The 27,093-nt window shown below is 35.8% G+C and overlaps 1 protein-coding gene across 1 annotated transcript in view; it reads left to right on the top strand.

Moving 5' to 3' along the window:
• Nucleotides 1–27,093, top strand: part of NPAS3 (neuronal PAS domain protein 3) — a gene marked incomplete at its 3' end in the record, with an annotated part of 691,615 nt that overhangs the window by 151,603 nt on the left and 512,919 nt on the right. Inside the window, exons 3-4 of the mRNA XM_021715010.1 lie at nucleotides 6,264–6,508; nucleotides 19,532–19,538. Coding sequence (XP_021570685.1) covers nucleotides 6,264–6,508; nucleotides 19,532–19,538 — 252 coding nt within the window. The remainder of the gene's footprint in view (nucleotides 1–6,263; nucleotides 6,509–19,531; nucleotides 19,539–27,093) is intronic.

Genomic DNA, 27,093 nt, shown 5'->3' with positions numbered 1-27,093 from the left:
TATATATATATATATATTCCTGGAAGATTTTTTCTTTGCAGAAGGCTGATTTGATTGACTTTGAACTCTATGTTATGTTAATGTGGGGTGGGCTGTTGTACTAAAAGTAATGGAGAAAGGGCAAGCATTACTTATAGAATCTTTACTGTACTTTTTCCCTGGGAAGCCTCCTCATTCAGCTCATGTCAGGGCAAGTGTAGGTACTGGAGTAACTATAGATTTCACCGTTAACTATGACCAAAGATCTGACAAGTATGCAGGTGTTCAAAGGTTCATGAGTTAAAATGCTGAAGCCTTTGATGAATTTTTGATGGCTGCATTTTTAATACAGCTCGACCTTCTTCCTTTGAGGCTGCATGCCGGATTAATTGATAAATAGTAAAAGTCTGTAGTGCTGGGTTCTCCTAAGCAAAACAAGTAGGAAAATCCATAAAATCCTGCCTGTCTGACTCCTTAGAAGTATTTTTAAAAGGTAAAATTTAAAATGGTTTTGACCCTACCTCTCCTTTTCCCTACAGTTAGAGAACAGAAACCTGTCATGGTGTTTTATAAAGACTAGATATTGTATTCTAAAAGTTTACATGAAGGTGTACAAACTGAAGTTTGGAGAAGAATTTTCATATAGAGATATTGTGAATCTGTTGATAATGTCAATATTTGAAGCTGTTCCACAAATTTAAATGATAAAGAAATTGATTTAAAAGTATGGCTATGAAGAAATCACTGAATAGGAAGAAACATGTGGTTAAGTTGGCTTACTTCTGTTGTTCCTGTGTGATTACTTTTTTTTTTTTTTTTACTTTTTGTTATTCTCTGTGAATGTCCAACCATATTATTTCCATAATCATTTCTGTGAAGTGGGAAACCAAAGTAATCAATTTTTCAAAGCTAAATTTGATCAGCCACAAAGAATAACTTACCTCTTTTAATTAAATAAGTCATCAAGTCCAAAGTTATCTGTTTTTCTTACTATGGACAAGTGACCCAATACATAATTGACATCCTCATCCAGCTCCATGGTAGATACACAGGGATCGCAAATCCTGAATCAATTTCATAATATTGGCTTTGTGATAGTGGTGGGTCCCTTCATTCATTTTTGGGGGATGTATTTTGCTGGTTTCTGACTTGAGAAGAGTGTCATGATTTGTCCTTGCCCCCAATGTGGAGGCTGAAGAGGCAGTTGCTGTAGAACTTCCACACTTCTTGAGCACCACATCCTGGCTGAGCTCTCCATGGTCCTGGATTTGGTACTTCGCTTGACTTCAAAGAGAACTTTTAGATTTGTGACCTTTTGGAAGATATTTTTGAAAGATCATCTTTTTTCTAGGACTACACATATGTTCTTTTTGATTAATAATTATTTCCATTTAAAAGTCTTCCATAGACATTTTCACAGTCTTCCCAAGTAGTCTGTTCTGTTAATAGCTATTTAGATATGATATTTTTAAATATATACAAAATTGACTGAGTTTAGTGACTCAACCTGTAATCCCAGCATTTTAGGAAGTTAAGGTGGGAGGGTCACTTGAGCCCAGGAATTTGAGACCATCATGAGCAACTAGAGAGATTCCATCTCTACAAAAATGAAAAAAAATTAGCTTGGTGTGGTGGCATGCACCTGTAGTCCTGGCTACTTGGGAGGACCAGGTGGGAGGTCTACTTGAGTCCAGGAGTCTGAGACTTCAGTGAGCTATGATTATGCCACTGCACTCCAGCCTGGATGACGGAGCAAGATGCTGTATTTAAAATAAATATAAACAAAATTGTTTGCCCTGCAATTAGTGTCATCTTTTCTGCTTTAGTATACTACAAAATGACTCCCTACTATCTTGTACAAAAGCATACTTAGAAACCTTTAAGCTTCTGTTAAGCACATGTATTTTTTATCTGAACAATTCATTAAGCACACCTGTGGTATACAATGGCTAGACCATAGATATTATGAGTACTAGAATAAAAAGAAAAATCAGTATCTCTGCAATAAAGGAGTTTTAGTTTACTTAAGTACGTGATGTGATATGTCAGTACCAAGACATAGAAATTATATTAGTGAGAGGAAAGTGCATATTATAAATGAGAATTGTGCACATTCAAAACATAGAATGATCAGTGTGAAGCAAGCTTAGGTTTTCAGTTAACATGTCTTACATGGTATTACTATGTGCCAGGCACCATTGTAAAGATTTTATAAAAACATCTCATTTATCTTAATTCTGACAACCACCATATAAAATAAAGAGTGTTGCCATCCCTTTTCACAGTTGAGAAAAACTGAGCAATAGAAGTTGCCTCAAGTTTACATACTATGTAAGTAATAAAGCCAAGATTTATACCCAGGCAATGTAGCTCACAATCCATGTTCTTACAGGAGGAAATTCTAGATATTAGATAATTAAGCTTTTGGTTGGAGTAATGGACTACTTTTGAGAATCTAAAACTCACTGTCTCCCAAAAATATACACACGATTTTGCATATGATGTCCAGAAATGCGCGCGCGCGTGTGTGTGTGTGTGTGTGTGTGTGTGTCTTTGGAAATTGTTTATTTTGTTGCTTTTTGTTGGTGGTGATAATCATTGGTGAGGTCGATAATGTAGTTATCAAAGAAAGTTGTAATGAAGAGACTCTTTTCCTGCTATCCAGAGTCTAAAATGAAAGAACATTAGAGCAGTGAGAAGTTTAGGCCGGGGAAGTAACTAATTGTGGATCTGAAGTTTAATCATGTTTTAGATGGCAGAGATTAGCACTATAACCCTTTACTCATGTAAAACCAGTCTATCTTTAGTATTCCAGAAATGTAACCACTTTTTTAAAATTTAGAACTAAATACAAATTTTATTTTTGGTTTTAATATTTTCCTTAATTGAATTTGAAAATTACTTACATCCACTTTACAAAAGCAAGGGAAAGATTAATCCACAATCTGTATAAAGGTCTTTAGCTTCATCTATTATACCAACATCTCAACAACCTTTCTAATCCTTTCAGTGTATTTTATTGCTGTTGCCCACAAAACCAGTTACTACTTATTCCATACACAGTGATATCATTCCAAAAGCCTTCTGAACTATGGTACCCGCATAGTGATATGGTGTGGGAGTTGTGGAAACATTTTGTTGTAAAGATGATAGCCAAGAAAATTACCCTGGTATGGAGATATTGTGTGTATTAGTGTGTGTGTGTGTGTGTGTGTGTGTGTGTGTGTGTGTGTGTATGTGCGTGTGTGTGTGTGTGTGTTTTGTAGAGGGGTGGGGGAGAGAGGGTGGACAGAAGAAAACAACAAGGAGATTGGATGCTATTTTAGAAAAGTAAGAAAACATCGGAGGACAGTGTTTAGGTACAAGATCCAGGGCATTTGTGTCTGCTGACTTCCCTGAGTGTGTGTAGAAAAGCCATCACCCCTCTGTTTATCTTTATTGGGTTGATCCCTATGATCTTGGGCTTTGTCCCCATATGTTTTATTTTTTTCCCTTAGATTACTGATTAGCCTGTATGTTAAAATCAGTTTCAGAATAATTGCTTGATCCTCTACTTTGCATCAGTTGAGGAGAGAATTTGTATATATTAGGTGAATTTGTAAATGAATCCATTTGTGATTATCTGAGTGATGTGCATGAAGGAAAATGACATAATGCTCATGTGAAACTACCTTTCAAATTGACCAAATTGTTACCTAATTGTAAAATGGATCCCTGATCCATGTTTAATCATGGCGTGTTTTTTTTGGCTTGCAAAATTTAAAAAATTTTTAATTACTTAAAATACTACAATTTAAAAATGTCATTATGAAAATTCAGATTTTAGTCTCTAGAAGTGACCACACCAGAAATCTGGCAGCACCAGGCATGCCTTTCCCTAAAGCAGCAATCAGCTGAAATTCTGTGCTGTCCTTTTGCTAAAGTCAGTTTCCTCCAGTTTCCCAGAGTCTCCATCAGGCCTCTTTACTCATTGACATTCCCCACCTTAACCCCGAAAGCCCTTGAATTTGTAACCCCTGCTCTAGAGCTCCATCATAGTCACTTACTGGACCAAAAAAAAAAAAAAAAGTAAGTTTAGCCCACTTTCTGGAGTAGTATTTGATAGCAAGAACACAAAAAGAGCAAAGCACTGAACTTGAACCACTGCACCTTCCCCTGTGAACAAGTGGTGGAGAAAATATGTCAAGAGACCTAGTTATTTTGGCACAGCTGATGTACTTGTTGGATAAATGGCTTTTATTATATAAAGGGGGGGAATGTGAACCATTCTTTTATCCCAAGATGTTAACCTGGATTCTGGTTATACTTATACTTTGGCAGATGTTAAGGCATCTCTCAGTCTACTTAAATAGCTTTCAACAAGCCAAAATTGAGGACTTGTAGAATCAAATGGAGATTGGCCAAGATATTGGGAAATAAACGATATAACACATCTTTTCCTTGTACATGAGTTATGTTTTCTGCCTGAGGTTATCACTTGAGGTATATCACGAGACAAAGGTTTGTCACCTGACACTGCTGTGACTCTGAAAATGATAGCATTAACTTGTCTAATTCTAAGAAATACATTAGTTAGATAATGTAGAATATCTTATTAATAGAGCAAACATAAATCTGGTTGGGGTATTAGCCTAGCAAGTATCTGACCAGAGCATTATGGCACTACTTAAATTACATAGATATTCTGTAAGATATTATGGGTGTCAGCAGTGATTACAGGGTTTCCACTGGAACAATGTCAGGAATGCTATAATGTAATATGAAATGTTATTCTCCATATTAATACAGAATGGCGCCACACAGAGGAACCCATTTTGATCTATTCCTCTGGTCTTGCTTTTTTTCTGGTTTCTCTCTTGTCATTTCATAATTAAAGAATGCTAGATTCAAAGATTTGAAATGGCTTCTGAGTTCAATAAAATGAGCATATAAGATTATTTAATAGCACCTTGATACTGTAAATAATATCCAGTTACTTATCATTAGGGTCTGATTTTAGAATGTCTTTCTCGTCAGACACAAAGCAGAGCAATTCAGAGTAGGTGGAATTCTGTCAGATGCTCACACACAACTTCAGTTGTGCCAGATTCTGCCCTCAGCAATGTGAGCAAACTTCAAACAGAAATGCACATGAATAGTTAAAGGAAAATGCTGGCTCCCACCTGTTGCCTCTTCTGGGGAGTAATATGTCTATAATGTTTATAAATTTTAATAACCCATACAGGGCTTTATCTTACAACATTAAATTTATATTATCCTAAAGTTTAACTTTTCTGGGCAATATATTTTATTCTCTAGTATCTTAGAAAATGTATCCATCTACTAATATATATCAATTAATAAATAATTAAAGTCTTCTCTTATCAGCCAAGTATCAGCACATAAAGTCACACTGAAATCTTCATTTTAGATATGATGTTTTCTTTGTCTGACTGAAGGTGTCATGATCCTTACTCAGGACTGAAGACATATCATTGTATTTGTTGATTCTGTCAGTGAATTGTATTTATATTTATCTTTTGTTCCCCCAAATGATAATTGAAATAAATTTTGCAAAATATTTCCCTTTGTTTTAGATTCCACAGTGATGAAAGTTAAATAAAAATAAAATCATTAGCTTAAGAATAGATATATGAGCCGGGCTCAGTGGCTTAGCCTGTAATCCCGCGCCTTTGGGAGGCTGAGGTGAGTGGACTGCCTGAGCCCGTGGGTTCGAGGCCCGCCTGGGCAGCGAGACCTCATCTCTACAATAAATCAAAAAATCAGCCGGGCGTGGTAGCACATGCCTGTAATTCCGGCTACTTGGAAGGCTGAGGCGGAAGGATCACCGGAGCCCAGCAGGTCGAGGCTGCGGTGGCCGGGAGCGGCCACTGCACTCCAGTCTGGGCGACAGAGGAGACTCCAACTCAAAAAAAAAAAAAAAAAAAAGAATAGATATACGGATACAAATCCATTCTTTTAGATTGCTTTTAGTTGATCACATCGCCTATACCTGTAAACCTTATGTTATGTTTTAGAAACACTGCATATATCTCAATGGTGTACATTTGGCAGTGGGCGGGGGGGGGAGACCTTAACAAGGAAAACACAGTTTTCACTCACTAGACTTGAGTTTGTGATATATAATGCCAAAGGTGGAATTTATGGTTTTAGTACACATTGTATGGAATCATTTTACTATCACTTTCGAATTATGAAGTAGGTTTTGGTAGAAATAGAAATCAGTTCTGCTGATGACAAAATCTCATATTCTAAACAACTTTTTCCTACTTCTTTGGTTTTAGTTTACAAGCATTGAGAAAGGAGAAATCCCGAGATGCCGCTCGCTCCCGCCGGGGAAAAGAAAACTTTGAGTTCTATGAATTGGCCAAGTTGTTGCCTCTTCCTGCAGCCATCACCAGCCAGCTTGACAAGGCATCCATCATCCGACTTACAATTAGCTATCTGAAAATGAGGGACTTTGCTAACCAAGGGGACCCTCCATGGAACTTGCGAATGGAAGGCCCTCCACCTAACACATCAGTAAAAGGTAAGTTTCAGGCCACTGTTCAAGTCTGAATATGATGGTCTATAGGCATCTCTCAGATAAAATGTTTACCATCATCCTTTCTTCTTTTCCCGCATATCAAATCCTTTAAAGGGATACAAATGTGGAAATCTGAACTCTGCATGAGAAAGACACCATGTGAAGGTGAAATAAACCTCTTCTTCTATTTCAATTTATTTTCACAAAGTCTGTCAGCCTAAAATGCTATCATTTATAGAAGATTTTAGAAATGTGAGCATGAAATGACACATTAGAGTACTTCTTGGGTTAGTGTGTGTTCTAATATAAGCACATTCTTCTTGATGGGTGGAGTGTGGTAATGTCTGTTAAAGGGTGGAACTCATATTTTCTGCCTTAAGTTACCAAAGGGAGACAGGGAGCAGAGTCCACCTTTAGCATTTTGAGTTAATCATTTTATTGACCAAAAAGATTCAATCCATGTATTAGTGTTTCACATTTCTCTGTAAACATAAAAAAAAAAAAAGCTGTGAACGTGAACATGTACTTGTTCTTCAAATCCTTGATGTAGTTACTCTTACAACTTAGTATTTTTAACTGTTAGGTCTTTTTCATCCTGTTACTTAAGACAGGTATTTTCTTGTGTGTTCCTGAGACTCCAAGTAATTTATGGCATTTTTAGCATTTAAATATACATGCATGTATTTATTGATGCATATGTAGTGTTGGCCATTGGTTTTCTTTTTTTTTTTAACTTTATTTTGTTATTTAAAAAAAGTCAGGATTAGGTACATAAGTAATGTATGTGCAGGTGAAGTTTGGGCCTCCAACTGTTCCTCGCTTCCCCTGGTTTAGGATCAGGTACCTTTAGTGATGTTATGTGTTCCCCCCATCACCACTGCCCCTCACTTCCCCTGGAAGTGTCCTGTCACTGCTGACCTCTCTCTTATAGTATTGTGATAAATGTTCAAGACTCACTTTTGAATGAGAACATGTGATATTCAGTTCTTTGTTTCTGTGATAGCTCATTGAGTATGATGGACTCTAAATTCATCTAATTTTGTTTTTCTTTATGGCTGTGCAACACTTCATCATGTATATATACCACATTTTCTTTGTCCAGTCCACTTTCGATGGCAGCAGAGTTGGTTACATGTTTTTGCTATTGTGGATAGTGCTGCAATAAAAATATGGGTGCAAGTGCCTTTTTTGTAGAATGATTTGAGTTCCTCCGGGTTTTCTGTCTTTAAAGGTGTGTTATTCAAGAGGTAGTACCTAATGGATTTGCTAGATTCTTATATTCCAAAGCTGTATCTAGACCCTTAATTAGCATAAAATAAAACTGGGCATTTTGGGGAGTTGCAGGCAGCCTCCTCTGAGGGGAGGGGTGATTAAGTTCTTCAATTCTGTGATTGCACTTTGCCAACTACCTTTGGAAAAGTCTCTGTACTCTTGACTGTTACAGGAAAAGTGCTAGTGGGGAGGTGTGATCTTTTGTAGGATTGAGGTTGAAACGAAGGGTCAAAAGCAGTGATTATTTACAATTTTATGCTAAGAGCTGTGATATTGGTACATATATGTGTTAGTGTGTTACCTGGGGATTGTGTATGCATATAAGGAAAAAATTAGAACTTAAATTTTACTAGGCTATTTTCTTTTAGAGCCATGGTTGGCAAGCATTTTATATAAAGGGCCATATAGTAAACATTTTAGGTTTTTGGGGCTACTCAACTCTGCCATTATATCGCAAAATCAGCCATAGATAATATATAAATTAAAGGATGTGGCTGTGTTCTGATAGAACTGTATTTACAACACAGGCAGCAGTCACCAAATTTGTCCCACAAGTCATAGTTTGCAGTCCGCTGTCCTAGAATATAAGAATGACATACAAGGTTGAGGAGAACACACAATAAAGGCAGTTCTCCAGGCAGGATGTCAGTATAACGTAGCCCAGGATAAAGAAACCCAGGCACACCCCTGCTGTCCTTTTACTGCACTTCTGCCTTTGAACGTGTAGATATAAATTTGGGAACACACTAGTCCATGTTCTAGAAACTAAATTACTAGTGAATTTTCCCAAGCTAAAGTTGTGAATATAATCCTAGTATATATACCTTAGATTTATTTTTTACTTTAATTTGAGGCACAGGCTATCTTCATATTTATTCCAAATCACGTAAGTTGAAAAGATGAGTGCAACAGGTTAGAAATCACACAATGTGGAAAACTTATGATCATTATTATTCAGTGTGAAATAAATTGATGCACTGGACTTATTTGTTTTACATAATTATCTTTTATTTCTATCTTGCAGTGAATAGGCCTTCTTGGTAGAGATGGCTATCAAAGTGGAAACACTTGATGATTCTGTTGTCTGTCCCTTCTTTTATGATGTGATAGTCCAGCTTACTCTTAAAATCATGGCCTTTTAGATATTCAGACTTATGGGTCCTAGAGAACTTTCCCCCCATTTTATAGATGAGGAAAGTATGTGGAAACAACTTTGAAGTTAAATGTTAGCATATCTAAGGGAAGAATCCAGCTTCCTTGCGTTTCTATTACTGTTCTTTCTGTCACTTTTGTGTCATTACTATTTGTTTTGTGTCTCCGTCAAATATTCCAAGTGAGAATTTTTTCAGCTTTATACTGTGACTAATACTTCATTTTTAGTTTGTAGCCTTCAATCAGTGCAACTCTATAGCTTCTTACTATGATTAAGACAGATAAAAATAAGATCAAGCCTGGTCATTGCCCCCATGGGTGTTGCAGTCTTTGGAAGGGCATTCTTCACTGAGAAGAATAGGAAGGTAGGAGCCTGGAAGGAGATAACAGATTTTTATTATTTTTAAAATTCCAACATGATGATGGCAGAGCATCTAAGTTGGTACAGTGCACTTTTGTTTATAGGAAATGAGTGATAGACTAGAAATGAAGATATAAGCATAATGATTCCATACTGTCTACCTTGGCTCTCAAATTTGCTAGACATGCAGTGAGCTCTTTCAGTAAGCTGGCTCAACTGTACAATATGTGTACATTTGATTGCTTTACTCTAGTTCTTTAATGCAAAACTGCTACTCATTCTGATCAAACATTCATGAAACAACAACATCAAAAGAAATTCACTTTAATTTATTAAGGTCTTCTATGTTGTGCCCTTGAAGAAGTTCACATGGATAAGCAAGCTTATATAAATAGCCTGCAGCATCATGTGAAGTGCGGTTCATAATCCAACAATAAAACGATAGACATTATACTTCGTGCTTCTCCAAGCAGTCTCTTGAATAAACCTAAAGGCATTGGAAATTTATATGAAAAGTACTTACACTGTATCGGTAACATTTTTTTAATATGATGAGTTGATTATGTTAATAATTAAATTTCAAAGCTTAAATTTACATTTGTCCCACACAACCATATAGAAATTTAATCATTTTAATTTACTGCTTCAGAAAGGTCCTTCACTCTGCCCTGTAAAGTATTCATCACATCTTTTCTTAACAGTCTATAAAGGTTGATGAGTTTGTTTTGTGATGCCCATTGTATACGATTATTACAAGTTATGCTTCCAGAAAGAACACTCAGGTGACAGTGTGTAATATGTCCCAAGTCAATTACTTCATGGAAATGATATGTTAAGCAATTGGAAGGTAACAGATAGTTTTTTCCATTATTTTAGAAATATCTGTATTATTATAATACAGATCAAATCTACAATGAACATTATGCATTATTCAAGAAATGACCATGCATTCTCAGCAGTGTTTCAGCTAAATAACTGATGATTGTAACCTTTAAAGAAATCTCATTGTGGTGACTGTTGGTAAATCACTTCTCCATTCATAGTAATCTCTATTTAGAGGCTATCTAGAAACCATTATATCTTTTATTAATCTTAAAAGCAATAGCTGCTGATTTGACATTTGCTAAAACTAGATAAATTTTCTGTCTTTCTAATATCACAGACTTCAGTCAATTTTAAGAGTCTGTCTGCTGCAACTCTATTAATCCAGGAATATTTACCATTGTAAGCATAAGTTTTATTTCAATTTAAACATTGAAGCTTTTCAGCAACAACTTGCCTATGTGTGTGATGGGCAACAATACTAAAATATGTAAAATACAAGGAATTCTTGGTCTTTGGAAAGGAACAAGTGCAAAATATTTAAGACAACTGGTGATTAAAATGTACTGAACACATTTAGGAAGAACTTTACTATTCTCATAGCATTTTCCTTCACTATTTCAGGCATCTATTGTGAATTAAGTAGCAAATGTTTCTGAGAGGAGAGACTTTATTCATTTGTTATTTATTTAAGCAACTTATTATCAATCAGACGTTGACTTAAGTGATGATGTTTAATAAATGTATTTAAAATAGTCCTGTAGGGTAACTGACTATAGACCATCCTTAGAGTTATATTGAATGACTACTATAATGGTTGTTCTCCAAATTTAGATAGCATTTCACAAAATAGATCTTGTTTCAATAAATGGTAGAGATTCTAAGACTGTCTAAATGATAGGTTGTCTTGGTCTAAGTAGCTCAAAGGTCTTCCAGTTCCTGTTCTGGGCATTTTTCTCTGTGCTGACACACATTTACTTCTACCAAGTGACATTCATGCTTAGGGGCAAGTGTCATATCCCTCATTACTGAAAAACCATGTGAGTTGAAAGTTCTTAGAATTAGCACATGACCTTGTATACTCGGCCTATAGCATTCATTTCTCTCTCTCTCTCTCTCTCTCTCTCTCTCTCTCTCTCTCTCTCTCTCTCCCTTCCCCCCCCATTCCTGTTCTTACTTCTGCCATCCTCAGTAGACTGAAGGACTGACTCTCTGCTCTGGTCTCTAGCTCTATTCCATTTGCCTCAATCCAAAGTAGATGGTGGCACCTAACTGAAACAGAACCATTCAGAAGTCAAGCTGCCAGTGATCATTGCTGTTTATTTTGGCAGTGAGTGCCAGGTTTTACTAGTATATGGAAATGTGGCATAATTGCCTTTCCTTAGGTATGCTTTCAGGAAGGTTTTTAAATTATGTTTTATTAACCTTTTATGTATTTCTAATGAAATTATGACTTCAGAAAGGAGCTGATTTAAGATCTAGTCTTTTACTTTCTTTTATTTTATATCATAACAGGACAAGCAATGTTTATATAACCACATTTTATAAAAGATTATAATCCCTGACATGGCAGGAAGGGCTTTCTGACAATTGAGGGCTTCATGGTAGTAGAGTATGTCTCTGAGATTCTAATTCACACCTTACCATGAGATTATTTGATATCTACAAAAATGGACTGTATTCCATGAAATTATAATATAATTCAGCATTAAAAATACTATATAGCATTTCTAGTTTCTTGCTACATGTCACTGCTAAAGAGTTTGCCTGGTCATCGTTATTTTCTGGGTATCTCATAATATTTGAGAGTTTAGAATTACCCTCAACTTCAAGCAATCACTCAAAGAAAGCATATTTTGAGATTGAGAATTAAGAATATGCGTTGTACTAGTCAGCTATTGCCAGGGAATGAGTAATCACAATGTCTTAGTGACGTACAACAATATGCTTTTATGCATGGAGGTACAGTTAGTGTGGGAATTGACAGATCTAGGCTGGGCTCAGCTGGATGGTTCTGCTTTGTGCCACAGCTCCTGTCTGGGCTTAACCCCTTGTTGAGAGAGAGCTGTCAGGATGTCATTTATGCCCACCTTCTTTGGGTCAGAGCAAATTGCGTGACCACAACCAAAGTCAAGGGGCACGGAAGTACATTGCATCTCTTTTGAAAGACACTTTAAAGAATCATGACCAATGACACAGATATAAGATAAAACTATGAATTAATAATTGAATTTACCTCATCAAGAGTACTAGTTGTGTTTTGTTTTCATCTGTAGCTTTTGTTTGCCAAAATGAGGGAATGGAAATGAGGAATTGTTTTCTGGAGACTTCTGGAAGTATAGACAAAAGAGTGGGCATATGCTCTTCTGCATCCTACATCAGTTTTCATCAATCTGCTCCTCTGTCTGCTAATCTCTCATTTTTCTCTAACAATATCAAATGCCGAAAACCATACATTTATGCCCTTGACTCTGTCATCATCTGACTGCATTGCCCTTATCCTTTGTCACTTTTCCTATCATAAGGCTCATGACTGACACTCCCATAACAAAAGTCAGGTTAGCAAGGAAAAAAATAACAAATATATTTCATCAAAGCTTTACATAACATGGAAGCCTATAGAAATGAAGACCTAAGGAGAACTGTATATTTTTACACTTCGGTTCAATGTAGAATGGACAGCTCTGTAAAAGTATTATTTGATGAAGAGGAGCTGACCTAAGGTAATTAACTGAGGGGGAAATCCAGCAAGTTGTGTTTGTTCAGATTTTTCGTTGCCTCTCCGTGTAGTATTCCTTCTGGGTGTTGGACAGGACACCTGTCACATAAGGGTCTTCAGGGGAAATCAGAGAGTGACATGTTTAGATTTTATGACTTGCTTTAGGGGAGCACAATTCTAGTTTCAGTGACCTGACTTGGAGGAGAAATGGAAGAAGGAGAAAGGAGGGCGGAGGAAGATTAGAGAGGCTATGTTGTGTCTGAGATCCTTCCAGTCTCCTTCAATTCAAAATATGCCATGGTGCCATACTTTGGGATATCATGTTCTGAGTCCCAACTTCTATTCAACTTTCAAAACCCAGCTCAGATGTCACTGTCTTGTGTAAATCTCTGCTTCTCCAGAGCATTAGTCATTTATTTCTGTAGGTTATTGTTACATTCTTCTGTTGATTTATTTTTAACTTCAATAGTAATTTGTTTCTTTACATACCTGTCTCTCTATTTAGACTATGAGGTAATTGAGGGAATAGTGTGGGACATCTTATTCATGTTTATATCTCCAGAACCTTATCTAGTACTTATGAAAGTAAATATTTAACTGTGTCTTTAAATTGAATTCTGTAGAGTTGAATTATATCTTGGGATTGCTAGTAGCTGAGCTAAGTAATACTGATAAGAGCTATAGGTGGATCTAAGCCTTAAGTTAGGAAGATTTTTTTTTTTTTTCCTCTTCCAAATATTTTTACTAATTAGGAAGATTTTTAAAAGGAGAGTGAAAATAAAAGAAAGAAGAAGAAAAATGGAGGGAGAATAATGGGAATAGTGTGAAAACAAGGGGAAAATAAACACTATATGGAGTAGGAGCTAGAAGGAGAGGTGGCCCTTGGGATAAGCTACTAGTCCCTACCCTGTAATGTCCTTCCCCCACCAAATGGCTCTCCATGTGATGTCCAGGCAGAGGAGTTGAAAGTTAATAATGTTAGTCTTTAGAAACCCATTAGCATCTTGAGTGTGTAAACTCAAGTTCATTCAACAAATATCTGAATATCTTTTCTTAATAATTAAGTCCTCTGCTTTGGCATTATTTTTAATTCAGAAAGAAATGTGCAATAAATAATGATATGATAGCTTTCAATAAAATTAAGCCTACCACATAACCTGTGTAATAAAGCCCTCCCTAGACCTCAGTTTTCTTTTTGTCAGTGATTCTGGTCTGGATGACTACTTACTCTCTAATTCTAAGTCCCTATTAGTTAGAAAGGATTTGGCGATTATTTTTCTCAAATTAGCCTCTCTTTGGACTATTGGGACTCTTGAAGCTGCTTATTAATAATTTCAAAAGCCACATACTCTTAACTCTTCATAACCTGCTAATATTTCTATTTTTATTTTCTTTTTACTTAATTCCCATACACATGAAAGTATCATGTTAGAAAATGTAAAACAGGGTTCCTTCTCTTAAAAATGTTTTGTGTGTTAGATTGTCAATATTTGGCGCTTGTAATCATTATAAATAAAAGACAGGAAAATAAGGCGGTGCATAATGAAGTTTTAAATTAAGCAAGTCAGGTGCCAAATATATGATATAGACAATGTGAATGTAGAGCTTTATAGACTTTTTCTTTGCTTCTGTTCTCTTGACAAAACTTTAGGGAACAGTCTTGCATTCTATATATCACATTCAACTTCTGTTAGAAAGTCTACCAGTTCCTGATAATGTAATATTTTAGTCATGACATATGTGGCATTGCATTATACTGCACTGTACTCACTTACTTAGGACTTTCAAGTTTATGTGCTCTGTTCTTTAGGATTGGAATTCTTTAACGTGCTTTTGTTAGCCCTATCACCTCTTGCAAAGCACAATATACAGTTTCAGTGCTCTGCAGATAACAATATTTCATGGGGATAGCAAAGAAGGAGTCACCTCTGACTGCTTTATATGATTGAAATTGTACTGTGGCCTTAATTTCCAGAAACAGCTTTCTTGATACTGTGCATAAGTCTTCGCTATGCCTTAATAAACATGTGGTGACCTCCACCTGTAAAAACTAATGTGGCTTTGAATACTGATTGACTGCAGCTTTTCTCATCCTTTCTGGGTCCATAATATATCAGCGAATGTCCAGACCTGGGCAAGAGAAGAAAGCCAGTAGAATTTTTGGTTTAATGACCCTGTTTCAATTCTCTTGCTATTTTGTTGGGAAAACCAATGTAGAGAGAAGTTTATTGACAAAACAAAATCAGTAATGAAGTTGCACCTAGAATTCAGGCCTCTGATATCCTAGTTCAGCACATATTCTTCCATAATAAAGAAATTTTCTTTCTATGTTTAGCCACACATCACTGGAATCCCTTTTCTGCATTTGTATTATATTGAAATATATATGAACTTATTTGGCTCATGTGTAGACATTGGCCCATTTTAGAACAAATGATAACATTGTGTTCAAATTCAGAAAACATAGGTAGGTTATTCAAAAGCACGAGCATTATAATTCCATTAAAAGAATATATATATATATATATATATATATATTTTTTTTTTTTTTTTTTTTTTTTTTTAGTTGGAGTCTGACTCTGTTGCCAGGCTGGAGTGCAGTGGCACACTCACAGCCACCCCAGCGTCTACCTGCTAGGCTTCGGTGATCCTTCCGCCTCCACCTTCCAAGTAGCCAGAACTACAGGTTCACATTACATGCCCGGCTAATTTTTGATTTATTGTAGAGACAAGTTCTCGCCAGGTTGCCTGAACTGGTCTTGAATCTGTGGGCTCAGGCAATCAAGTCGTGTGGGCCTCCCAAAGTGCTGGAATTACAGGCTGAACAACTGAGCCCAGTCAAAAGAATAATTTTTTAAAAGGAATCTGATACTAACGTTAGGAGAAACTAGATAGGTAGATAGGAGAAAGGTAGATAGGAACTTTCTGTACTGTCTTTGCAAATCTGTAAATCTAGAATATTGCCAAATAAAAAGGTTACTTTAAAAAAAACAAAAAAAATTGATGCTGAGCATGGTGGCTCATACCTGTAATCCTAGCAGTTTGAGAGGTTGAGGCAGGAGGATCACTTGAACCCAGGAGTTTGAGACCAGCCTGGGCAACATAGTGAGATCTTGTCTCTAGAAAAACAAACAAAAACATTAGAATTCACTGTGATGATAGAAACATTGGGAAAACAAGCCTCTGCTCAACTGAAAACTTGTTCTGACCAAGCTTCTTACCTTTCTAACTGTGATGTTGAGTCTCCAAATGTTCAACCTTCTATAGTATTTTATTGCTGTTATATTAAGAAATGTGATTAACTCACAGTTATGATATCAATCAAAGGATATAGAAGAGAGGAAATGATTAACTTTTTTTTTACACAGTTTACTTAAAAACTTATAAGTGAACCATTAAGGGTCATACATGAATTTTCTCAACTTTGTAAGTTACTTATTTCCCATAGAGAGCCATACATGAGCACAAATTCAAACTCTGGTTCGTCTCCTTCCTTGGTAAAGTTGACTAGTATCACATTTTCTGTTCTCCCAACTGTGGTCAAGGATTACCTAAAGGGGAAAGTTGGGAAGCCAAGACAAACACTGACTATACAGTTCTAGAACATGGGTCAGCCCCCTTTTTCTGTTAAGGACCAGATAGTAAATAATTTAGCCTTCGTGAGGTATTAAGTCTCTACTGCAACTGCTCAGCTCTGCTTTTAGTGTGCAAAAGTAGCTCTATCAACCAGTTGTAAGTGAATGTGTGTAGCTGTGTTTTAGTAAAACTTTATTTGTAGATACTACAATCTAATATGATGGATCATAGAATAGTATTCTTCTTATGAGTTTTTTCAACCATTTAAAAAATTAAAACAATAGCACATTCTTATCTTGTGGGCTATACAGAAACAGACAGCTGGCTGAGTTTGACCTGCATGCAGGTCATAGGTGGTCAACCCCTGTTTAGTGCATTAGAACTATTAATAGAAGGGGCTTAGGTACTTTTTAAGAACCCATTGTGGTAGGAAACATGCTGCTAGTTGTAAAAGGTTAATTCTTGTATTTGTTTAAAACATATAGTAACAATAAATGGCTGGTAATATGTTTTTTAAAAATCATCTTCAGAGCTAATGTATGTTCATAAATCTATTTATTATGATGGCTAGCATTACTAACCAGCCAGGGGTGTGGTGTTGGCATATTTAATAGGCATCCATAGATGTATGCTGTTTTCTTTAATATGCATATTGCTGAAAAATTAAGTGAAAAGTCATATTAAATCATTAGTATGACTTGGCTTATTGTTTTTGGCAGTATTCTCAGTCGAATATATAGCAAATAATCCACACTAGTCTTCTCTAGATGCAGGATCTTGTTAAAGAGAAACATGATGAAAACACTGTGTATACAGGACTATCATTTGGTCATTTTGACCTAACTAATCATACAGCTGGTCAGTTAGGTTAATTAATCATCTTGATTTATTTTTCTACATAATGTATTAGTTGTCCTTCTGATTTTACTGATGGATTTAGGTAAGACGTGGCTGTAACCATCATTAAAAAATCATTAGAAGTAAGACATTTGAGATTTGTATCTCAAGAATTCAATGTTATTATTAGCATTACAATGAATAAGATTGGTAAAGCTGAACTAGTCTTTTGTAGGTAAAATTTACCGTATCTCCAAAACCATGTCTACATAGTGAAGAAATATGTATAGCATACTAAAATTTTCACAGCTTGCTATACTCAAGAAACAAAATACAGTTCCTAGGAAATAGCTCCTGTGGTCTTCAGCTGTTGTCTGTTGGGATGAATCACCATGAATTTTTTGAATGCTCTAAGGGAAGCACTTGGAAGGCACTCACACTCAGTGAGTTCATAGTCATAACTTCCCAAAGCACTACCAAGACTTACGTTTCAGTACTGTTTTGTAATTAAAGCACATCACTCATATAATTTTACAGTTTGTAAAATAGGGCTGTGCTGAATATCAGCACTGATGACGAAAACACTGTGTACACAGTTTGGGTTTTATATAAATACTTTAAAATGTTGACTTTCTTCTATAAAAATAGATGAATAGTATCCAGGTTTTTGAGAGTTTTAGCATAAAAGCAAAATTGCTATCGTTTTCCATTATGAAAAGAAGACATGAAGATAGCATAACAAAATGTGTAAAATGCAAAGAAACAGGAATGCTCATGCAGGTAAGCCTTATTTTGGGTGTTCTTGGGGACATTTATAAAGTGGTACAGTGATATTTGCTTAGCTGACACCTGACCTAAAATACTTCTCATTGTATCTTTTATCCTGGAGTTGCTGAAACATCTGTAACGAGTTGTTCAGCCGATGCTATGCTGTGATTTACATCTGGGAGGTAATCAGACCCAGCCTCCTTGTTATGAGTCAGTCACTGCATTTGTTGCTGCATGAGCAGCTCCAGTTAGAAAAGTAAAATAATACTTTTACAGAGGTTAGAAAAGGGGACTCTTGCAGAGTGTCTTAGTTTGGACTGCTCTAATAGAATATTACAGACAGGTTATACAACAAGAAATATTTCTTTCCCATAATCTGGAGGTTGGAAATCCAAGATCAAGGTTCCAGCATGGTCGAGTTCTTTGTGAGGGCCCTCGTCCTGGTTCTCATATAGCCATTTTCTCATCATTTCTCTTCTTGTAAGGGCACTAATCCCATTCATGAGGATTCTACCCTCATGACTATTACCTCTGAAAGGCCCTGTCTCCAGATATCACATTGGGTATTTAGGCTGTCAATATATGTATCTGGGGTGGGTGGGGGCACAAACATTCAGTCCATAACACAAGGAGTTCTAACAACCTATAGTAAAGGTACAGTTTATATACCCAAGGCTGAAGAATGCAGAAAAAAATACAGGAATGCAATGGAATTGAATCATCCTAGTCATTTTAATGTCTTCAGAATGGCTGATTTGTAGTAAGGTCTTGGTTAGTGGAATTATACACTCCTGAGTTCAGATCTTTGTGACTTGAACAAATCTTTGGTTTCATTTTTCCAGTCTGAAAATACGGCATAGTTAGACCTGAGAACTAACAGATACGGTATGGTTTTTACTGCAGTGAGTCCAGATTCTGTTGGGAGACTTAAGCTTGCAGAGGAACTACCAAAGCCATGCTAGAATTTCTATTTATGATTTTATTACACATGAGAAGCAAGCTTTTGTGTTTAAGATTGTATTTTCAAAATGATGTTAATCAGAAGAAAGAGATGGCTTAACATGTACTTTTTAAAAAATATTTTTTGGAATTCTGGCATGTAAAAAAGTCTTATCTTGCATCTTATGATAGAGTAGAGGAAATTTAGAGCTTCTTAAATGACACAGATGATCTGGGGATAAGACAGCTTAATGTTTTTTTATGTTTAAAATAACAAGGTATGCAGAAATTGAGTCTATAAAATGTTAACGTGGACATTTCATTAAGTTGATAGGAAAACTCAAGAACTCTTAAAATACATTGTATCTGAAATACAAGGCCAATTTATTACAACAGTGCATATAACTGATATCTTCCCCCTCAGAATTTTGGCTTAATAGATATAATCTTCATTGTTTGAGTTCCAAAGTCTATATTCCCAAGTGCTGTCTTCCCAGGACCTGTGTTCTTCCTTTGATTCTTCTTCATTTGTGATGGTTTTCCTTTCTCTTTCTTTCCCCCCTTTAATTCCATTGCTCAGTGATAGGGTGATAACTTTCACTTCTGTTTGCTCAAAATCCCCTGCTCTTCCTTATGTAGATCCTCTGGATTTGCTCAGTTTTGAAGTTGGACAGGGGATGGAGGCCTGAGCTTTTTGCAGTTTTGAGATCTGATTAAGATGTGATGGGGGGAACTGTGGTCCAGAAGCTATCTGCAGATCACAGTATCTGCTGACAGGTGTGTGGACCCCCTGGAACCCACTTCCCTCCACCTTACAATCTGTCCATGCAGGGAGGAGGGGAGATGTATGTATACTTCCTGAAAGAAAAATGATGTAAAGAAAATAATGGAAAAAGGAAGAAGGGAGACAAAGGAAGACAAAGAGAGAGGAGAAGGAGAAGGAAAATAGGCACACCAACTAAACAAAGAAACAAAAAATAAGAAACAAACCCCCCCCCCAAAATACATACAAACACACAAACAAAAAATCCCCTGGTGCACTCGCCCTCAAAAATACCCATATGCAAACAGAAAAACTAAAAATCACCAAAAAAAAAAGTACTAAAACATAAACTAAATGGAAAAAAAAGACCCCCCTCTGTTGCCATTTCTGGAACTTCAGGCTCCCTTCCCAAGCACCACAGCTGCTCTGGCCACCGCTGTGGGAGGGAACCAGCCCTAGTCTCCAGCCCCTTTCCTCTGCTCTGGGCACAGGCTGATCAGGTTGCTATAGCATGGAAAACAGTGTGGTGATTCCTAAAAGATCTAAAAATCGACCCTCCGTATGGCCCAGCAATACCCAGTCTGGGAATATACCCTGAGGAACTCAAACGACTCTATGAAAAAGATACCTGCACACGCATGTTTATTGCAGCATTATTCACAATAGCAAAAACATGGAGCCAGCCATGCTGCCCATTGAAAGTGGACTGGTTTAAAAAAATGTGGTACATATACATATAGAATAGTATGCAGCCATAAAGAAGGACAAAATTATGAACCTTACAGTAACTTGGATGGACTTGGAGACTATAATACTGAGTGATCTATCATAGAAACAAAGAACTGCGTACCACACTCTCTCACTCATAAGCGGACCCTGAACAATTATCATAATACTATAAGAAAGAAATTAACAGTAGTGGGAAACTGTGGAGGGGTACACTCATCAATAAGGGTACCTGATCTCAAACCAGGTGAAGCAGGGACCAAAATGAGGCCCGAACTTTACCTGTGCAATGACCATTTGTATACCTAACCCTGAATTGTACTCCACATCTTTAAAATAAAATTTTAAAAAAATAGATATAATCTTACTGTAGGTTTTAGGAGATCAATTTTTTTTGGTCATAAGAGATCTCCTTTAATTTTATTCACCTACTCATCCTTTCTATACTTGAATATTTATTATACAAGGGAGAGCCCCCCCAAATGGAATTTATTTTAAAAGGTGTGTTTATTCTTACATAATTAAACTTCAGCCACCTCAAAGTACTCTCCATTTGATGCAATACACCTATCAAGTTGCTTTTTTTCCACTGCTCAAAACAGTTTTTGCACTGTCAATTCTGATATCTTTTAGTGCTTCTGCTGTTTTTTGTTACACCTCTTCCACATTGGCAAATCTTTCTCTTTGAGGACTGTTTTCATCTGGGGAAACAAAAAACAATCACTGGGGGTGAGATTGGATGAATATGGAGGGTGGGGTCCAGGGGATCATGGTGTTTTTTTCTCAAAAACTGCTGAACACTTAGCATGGTGTGGCCAGGTACGTTGTCATGGTGGAAGAGCCAGTCACCAACTAGAGGTGTTTTTTCCACAAATCATGATGCAATCTTCTCAAAACTTCCAATTAAAAACTTTGACCTTTTGATCTAGAGGAACAAATTCCAAGTGTACTACAAGGGGTCCATGCTCTAAATGATAAATTCTGGGGTTTTGGGGGGTTTCCCCTTGTATTGAAAGACTCTATATTTGCCTCTATGGGGAATGCAAAGACGGAAAAAACCTGAATCCTCTCCTCTAGGAGTTTACAATCTAGTGAGAGGAGTGACTCATTCTCACAAAATAATAAAGTAAGATATTATTTATGTTGACAAAGTTCTAAAGCAAAGTAATGTAGGATCACAGAGAGAATGATCAATGCAGAATGAGAGTAAGAAGGTAACCTTTATTGCAGTTTTTAATAGATAATCATATTGAATATGTATAAAGTATTTTTAAAGTAAAAAATATTATTTTCCAAGAAAAATAATTGTTGAAATTCTACCTTCAAGTATTTTTCTGCCTTTATTTTACATACCCATTGGTATTAGATGATTTAGTATACATAAATATGGTCAAAAGTGTAAATGTTATGACATATAATGAGATTCGTGGCCAACTAGATGTCAAGTTAAACTTATGAAGAATTTTTTCTTTCAGCTGAGTATTTTAAACAGGCTACCCAATGCCATGTAGAACACAGAATACTTGTATATATTTCTGTTATCTGAATATAATTGCAAATAACGAAAAGCATAACCATGCTTATACACTAAAAGCTTAATCTAATATAATCTTTTAGTATCACCTCTCTGATATTTTTGTTTTTATAGAGATAGAAAGTTTGAATGAGGTGTATTTTTAAATTTTGAAATCCTAATGTACATAGTTCATAGAATATCCCTCAGCATCTAAGACTTGAATATAGACAGGATCAGATCAGAAGAATAGCTGCTACCCTGGGAGCCTGGAAGTCAAATGGCCAAAGTTCAAGCACACCGCTGGGAGGGTGGTCAGAGAATCAAGTGCTCACCTTGGCTTCAGCTCACATGTGTGTCACTAAAGCCTGTATTTGTGAAGGAAGACAAGACGGCATTCACAGACGAGAATGTTTTGTACTTTTATTTCATTTAAATTAGTACAAAGGGAGGGAACAATTTTGCTTCACATGTGAAGTCAGTCATTTCTTGGGTTGCTAGCTCAATGTTTTAGCAGAACAGCTGTTCTGTACAATGTGGCTTTCTGCAAGCAATATTTCCACTGCTAGAAAAGTGGCAGTCTGCCAAAGAGAGTGCCCAGACCAACCCCTAAACAAAAAAAATCTTTTGTCAACGACTCTAATAATTTGTACAATTCAGGAAAGGGGGGTTGCACAGTCTTTGCAGATGTGCATTTGTGATGCTATTTTTAAGCAGAGCAGCATGAAAGAATAGATTCATACGAATTGTAAGTTGATCATTCATTTTAAGCATTTGGCTTCTGCTCCTGCTAAAATTTTATTCTGTGTAAAGAAAACACAGCCAGCCTTGAAACGAGGTAAGGCAGGGTGTGACAAGATGAAATTCTTCATTTTCGAACCTGTGATGCCTGCTCAAAAACAAAAGCTTTGGGGTCTTCCTCCAACTAAAGAGATACATGCAGTTTGCTGATCCCGTCACAGTAGAAACTTGCTATGCTTCAGCATTTTGAGGAAATAAACTCTTAATGAGACTGCCTTCTTTTACAGCAGTCCATTCTCTGAAAATGAGTTTAAGTGACTGAGGGAAATGCCAGAAACACTTACCCAACCGGCACCAAACTAATACGTATTAATTCTTTGTAGTTTAACATCATAGGTGCTATGCAGTTTTTCTGATATCCAAACCAGGTTCTAGTCTCAGATTTGTGCCTCTGCTCTCTGGTTGTCCAAAACCTACAGCAATAGCCTTTGCTAGCTGTGACTCCAGGGATGGAGTTACAAAAATGAAATGATTTATTTAAATTAAAGACCCCTGAGAAAGAACTCTCAAACTTCTCCTAACAGCAGAGTATAAAATCTTTTAGAATTCTCATCTTTTATTTTTTATTCAACAGTACACTTGATGTTTACATAAGCGAGATTTAGACCATCTACTCTAGATTATTAAAATATGAAATTATGTACTCAAAAGTAACATAAAATTTAATTCAAACTCATTCTCTAAGAGTGATCACAAAGAAGATTATGGAGTGTTCTATAGAGAGGTCTATAAAAATCAACTCCAGAATGTTCACTGCCTTGATCAAAGACTTTTTCTAATTCTAAGTGTTGGGACTTTTGTTATTATTGTTTTCCTTTTAAAAAATCCAATATTTTAATGTTCTACATTGGTATAAAAAATAGTCAGTTAAATGGAGTTATGTGTAGTGTTAAACCAGAAGTATTCTTTGCTCCACTCAGGATGCAATTCACTTATGTTAATTCTGTCTGTTCCCTGTGACATTTTCTATATACTAATGAAAAACACAAAACAGTGATGGTGGGAAATTGCCCAAATTGAGTTAGTTTATTCTACTACTGCCGATATGCTTTTAAAAATAGTTATTTGGGTGACCTGCTTCATTATACTTCATTGTCACTAAAGTGTTTTTTAAATGTTTTTTGAGTTTAATAAGGAATAACAGTGACAATTCCAATTGCTTCCTTGTGCATGCCTGCCAGTGGAGGGTTACTGTGCTTTGTGAAATGACAAGTCCCAGACAAATTGTTTATAAAATGTTTTATAAATTAGTCCATAAAATCATATTTCATATATATTAGAGAATTTATGTGTGTAAAGAGTTTCTGTGTCAACTTGTATTTTATAAAAGCTGAGTTCTTTTAATAAAGCAACTGATGCATCCTCTCAAATAAACATGTTATGTTCATGTTTTAATTTTTCTTAAAATAAGGGAATGAAAATCAATCTATAAACAATAAATTGGGGTTGTTGGTTTGTGTTAAATAGCAACATATTTCAGGAAAATACTGGACACAAAATTATTTATTATTGCATTTCTGTTACTTTGCTTAAACCTGATATCACTTTATGGATTTAAAAAGTCTACACTTTTTTTGATGTTTCAATATAAAGATCTATGATCATTTTTTACACTTACATTATCTTTTCCAAATCATGGAACTGGAATAGTACTCTTTATAGCATGTTTTGGTATTACTTTGGTAGAAATATATGCAGAGATATTATATATTATCACATTTTTATATTTATAATACCCCATGAGATAAGCATCATTTTTCTCTCTGTATGTAGAGCCTTTTAAAATTACTCCTTCTCTTTATGTGAAAAAGATATATAAGTAAGAAAAGTGGGTGTCCAAAGACTCTTTCTTAAAATGAACTTAGATACCTTGTATATTGACCAACTTTTACCAGATGAAATTAATTCAGTTTTGTCCAGGATCTAAGCAAATGGTTCACATTCATTAAAATTAGCCTCTGTGCAAAAAGCAAGAAAAATTGTAAAAATCATTTTCTATAAATTTATTTCTGTCACAACATATGTAAAATCTCCTATAGAAACAATTGGTATGCATTCAGTAACTGCACCGTACTGTCTTATCAGCCATTAGGCAATGATTGCATTCTATCACATTCTATCAGGGACTCCAAAAATTAGATTATATGAGAGTAGTAAAAACACTTTGATTGTGGCTCAATTGATGTCACCATCATTGTTTTGTTGGCTTGTTAGTAAATTAACTCCACGTGAAGAAAAAACTCAGATCCTGTCTATAAACTTTCCTCTAGATGTAACCAACTTGCTTGGCCAAGGTGGACTCCGAGAGTAAAAGTGTGGCTGCTTTGGAGGAATTCATCCCACAGTGAAGCATGCTCTGTTGCTTTAACAAGCCACTAAACCATGCTCCCACATTTAGTTATTTATATGTTGAAACCATATTATGAGTTCATAATTTCTTAATACACTCATCTATTTGTTTTTTGTGATTTTTCAACATGTGACATTATGCTATAAAATAGTGGGACGACTTGCCCAGTGTCAGGTTTATCATCCCCTAGTATCACAAATTCTTTGCTGAACTCATTCTTCTCTCCTGCATTGCCCTCTTTTGAATTATGTCTGTGGTAAACCTCACCCCGGTGCGATTAGTGAAAGATGTTGAGACAGTGAAATCTGAGTTTTCAGACTTTGTTCTTAGCTTCCTTCTACTTCTAATATTAGTTTCCTCTTCTTTTTTTGTTCCCTATTTAAACTAATCCTATGAGGTACTACACTTCATGATCGTGTTCAAAGAATTGCAGAGCAAAATTGTCAAACAGTGGTAACATTTTAAATACTGATTAAGCAATACTCAGAAGAGCAGTCAGTCCAAATCAGCTACTTAAGTACAGGTTTCTCAGAGATGTTAATATTTCAATTTGGTTTCTAGGGCATGTAGCACTGGATTTGGGGACTGAAGAAAACTCCTTGTGGCATTGTATGCCACTTAGACCCTGTATATATAACAAGCCTTGCATCTATATTGATTGTATAGTGTGGATCTCTGCTGCTAATGTTAGTCACCTCATGTTCAGAGAATTAGAACTAATCACTTCTTCAAATGTTATCAAATTATGACAAACCCTAGACTAATCAAATTACTTAAGCAATCACTGATCAATTATTTTATATTTTAATTGTGAATGATTTTATTGCAAGGATTTCTTGATATTTTTCATTGTTTTAGTAAAGGCCACAAAGGCCAAGCAGTAACATAGTTCATAAGTTTCACCAACGATGAACCTAGAATACTATAAATTAGCTTATTTATAATGGCTTTAAAAGAACTGAATGGCTATTAGCATAACTATATACATAAAAAACTAAGGGAAAATGGAAGAGAAAACACCTGATTAGGAAGTAAACCGAACTATGCTATAGGTCTGTTTGGGGTGTGAATGGATCTGATTAAATTTCTCAGATAAAGAATCTCTTGCATGTGGGTTGTCCTGCATTTTGGGTTGCTAATGATTTTATTTCAATGTCACCATTTAGTTACATACTGATCATTTACACTGACAAAAAGGAAGAAAAGAAAACAAGTAACCTGTCATCAATCATTCATTTAATCAAGTAGTAAAAGTAGATAAATAAACATACGAGTTAATTATTCTTCTGTATGTAATGATTGACAATAAAGTTAATTTATGTCATTTTAACCCTTTAATATTTAGTGCTGTTAGAATTGGTAGACAGTAGCAGTTATAGAAAGGACTTGCAGGTGACCTTCTCTTTCCTAAATTACCTTAAGGGAACTCAGCCTTCATATTTAAGGTACTTATTCATTTGAAATCTGTCTTGATAAACAGTTATAGTTATTTGTGTAAGTATATAACTATAAGCATATAACCTAAGCATAAGAATATTAACTCTATGTTACCAAATATAGTGAAAAACACTTATGCTGTGTTGGTCTGCCACCTTTGTATATTTCTATTCAGACTCTTTTTTTTTTTTGAGTTGGAGTCTCACTCTGTTGCCCAGACTGGGGTGCAGTGGCTGCTCCCGGCCACCGCAGCCTTGACCTGCTGGGCTCCGGTGATCCTTCCGCCTCAGCCTTCCGAGTAGCCGGAATTACAGGCGCACGCTACCACGCCCGGCTGATTTATTCAGACTCTTTAATGAAGACTTTTTCTTTGAAATGTGCATTCCGAATGTATAAAATTATTTGTAACCAGATAAAAATGTGCTGTTAATTCAAATATATATTTGATACAGCACCAATGAAAAATAAGCCTTAGTGACAGTAAAACACTAAAACTTATATTTAAGTTAAAAGAGTCCTTTTCTAAATACCTAATTTTGGTTTTGCAACACT

The sequence above is a fragment of the Carlito syrichta genome, unplaced genomic scaffold (assembly GCF_000164805.1).
Source record: "Carlito syrichta isolate Samal-C Ts95f unplaced genomic scaffold, Tarsius_syrichta-2.0.1 Scaffold306534, whole genome shotgun sequence".
NCBI classification, from domain to species: Eukaryota; Metazoa; Chordata; class Mammalia; order Primates; family Tarsiidae; genus Carlito; species Carlito syrichta.
This window is presented reverse-complemented; position numbering and strand designations above follow the sequence as displayed.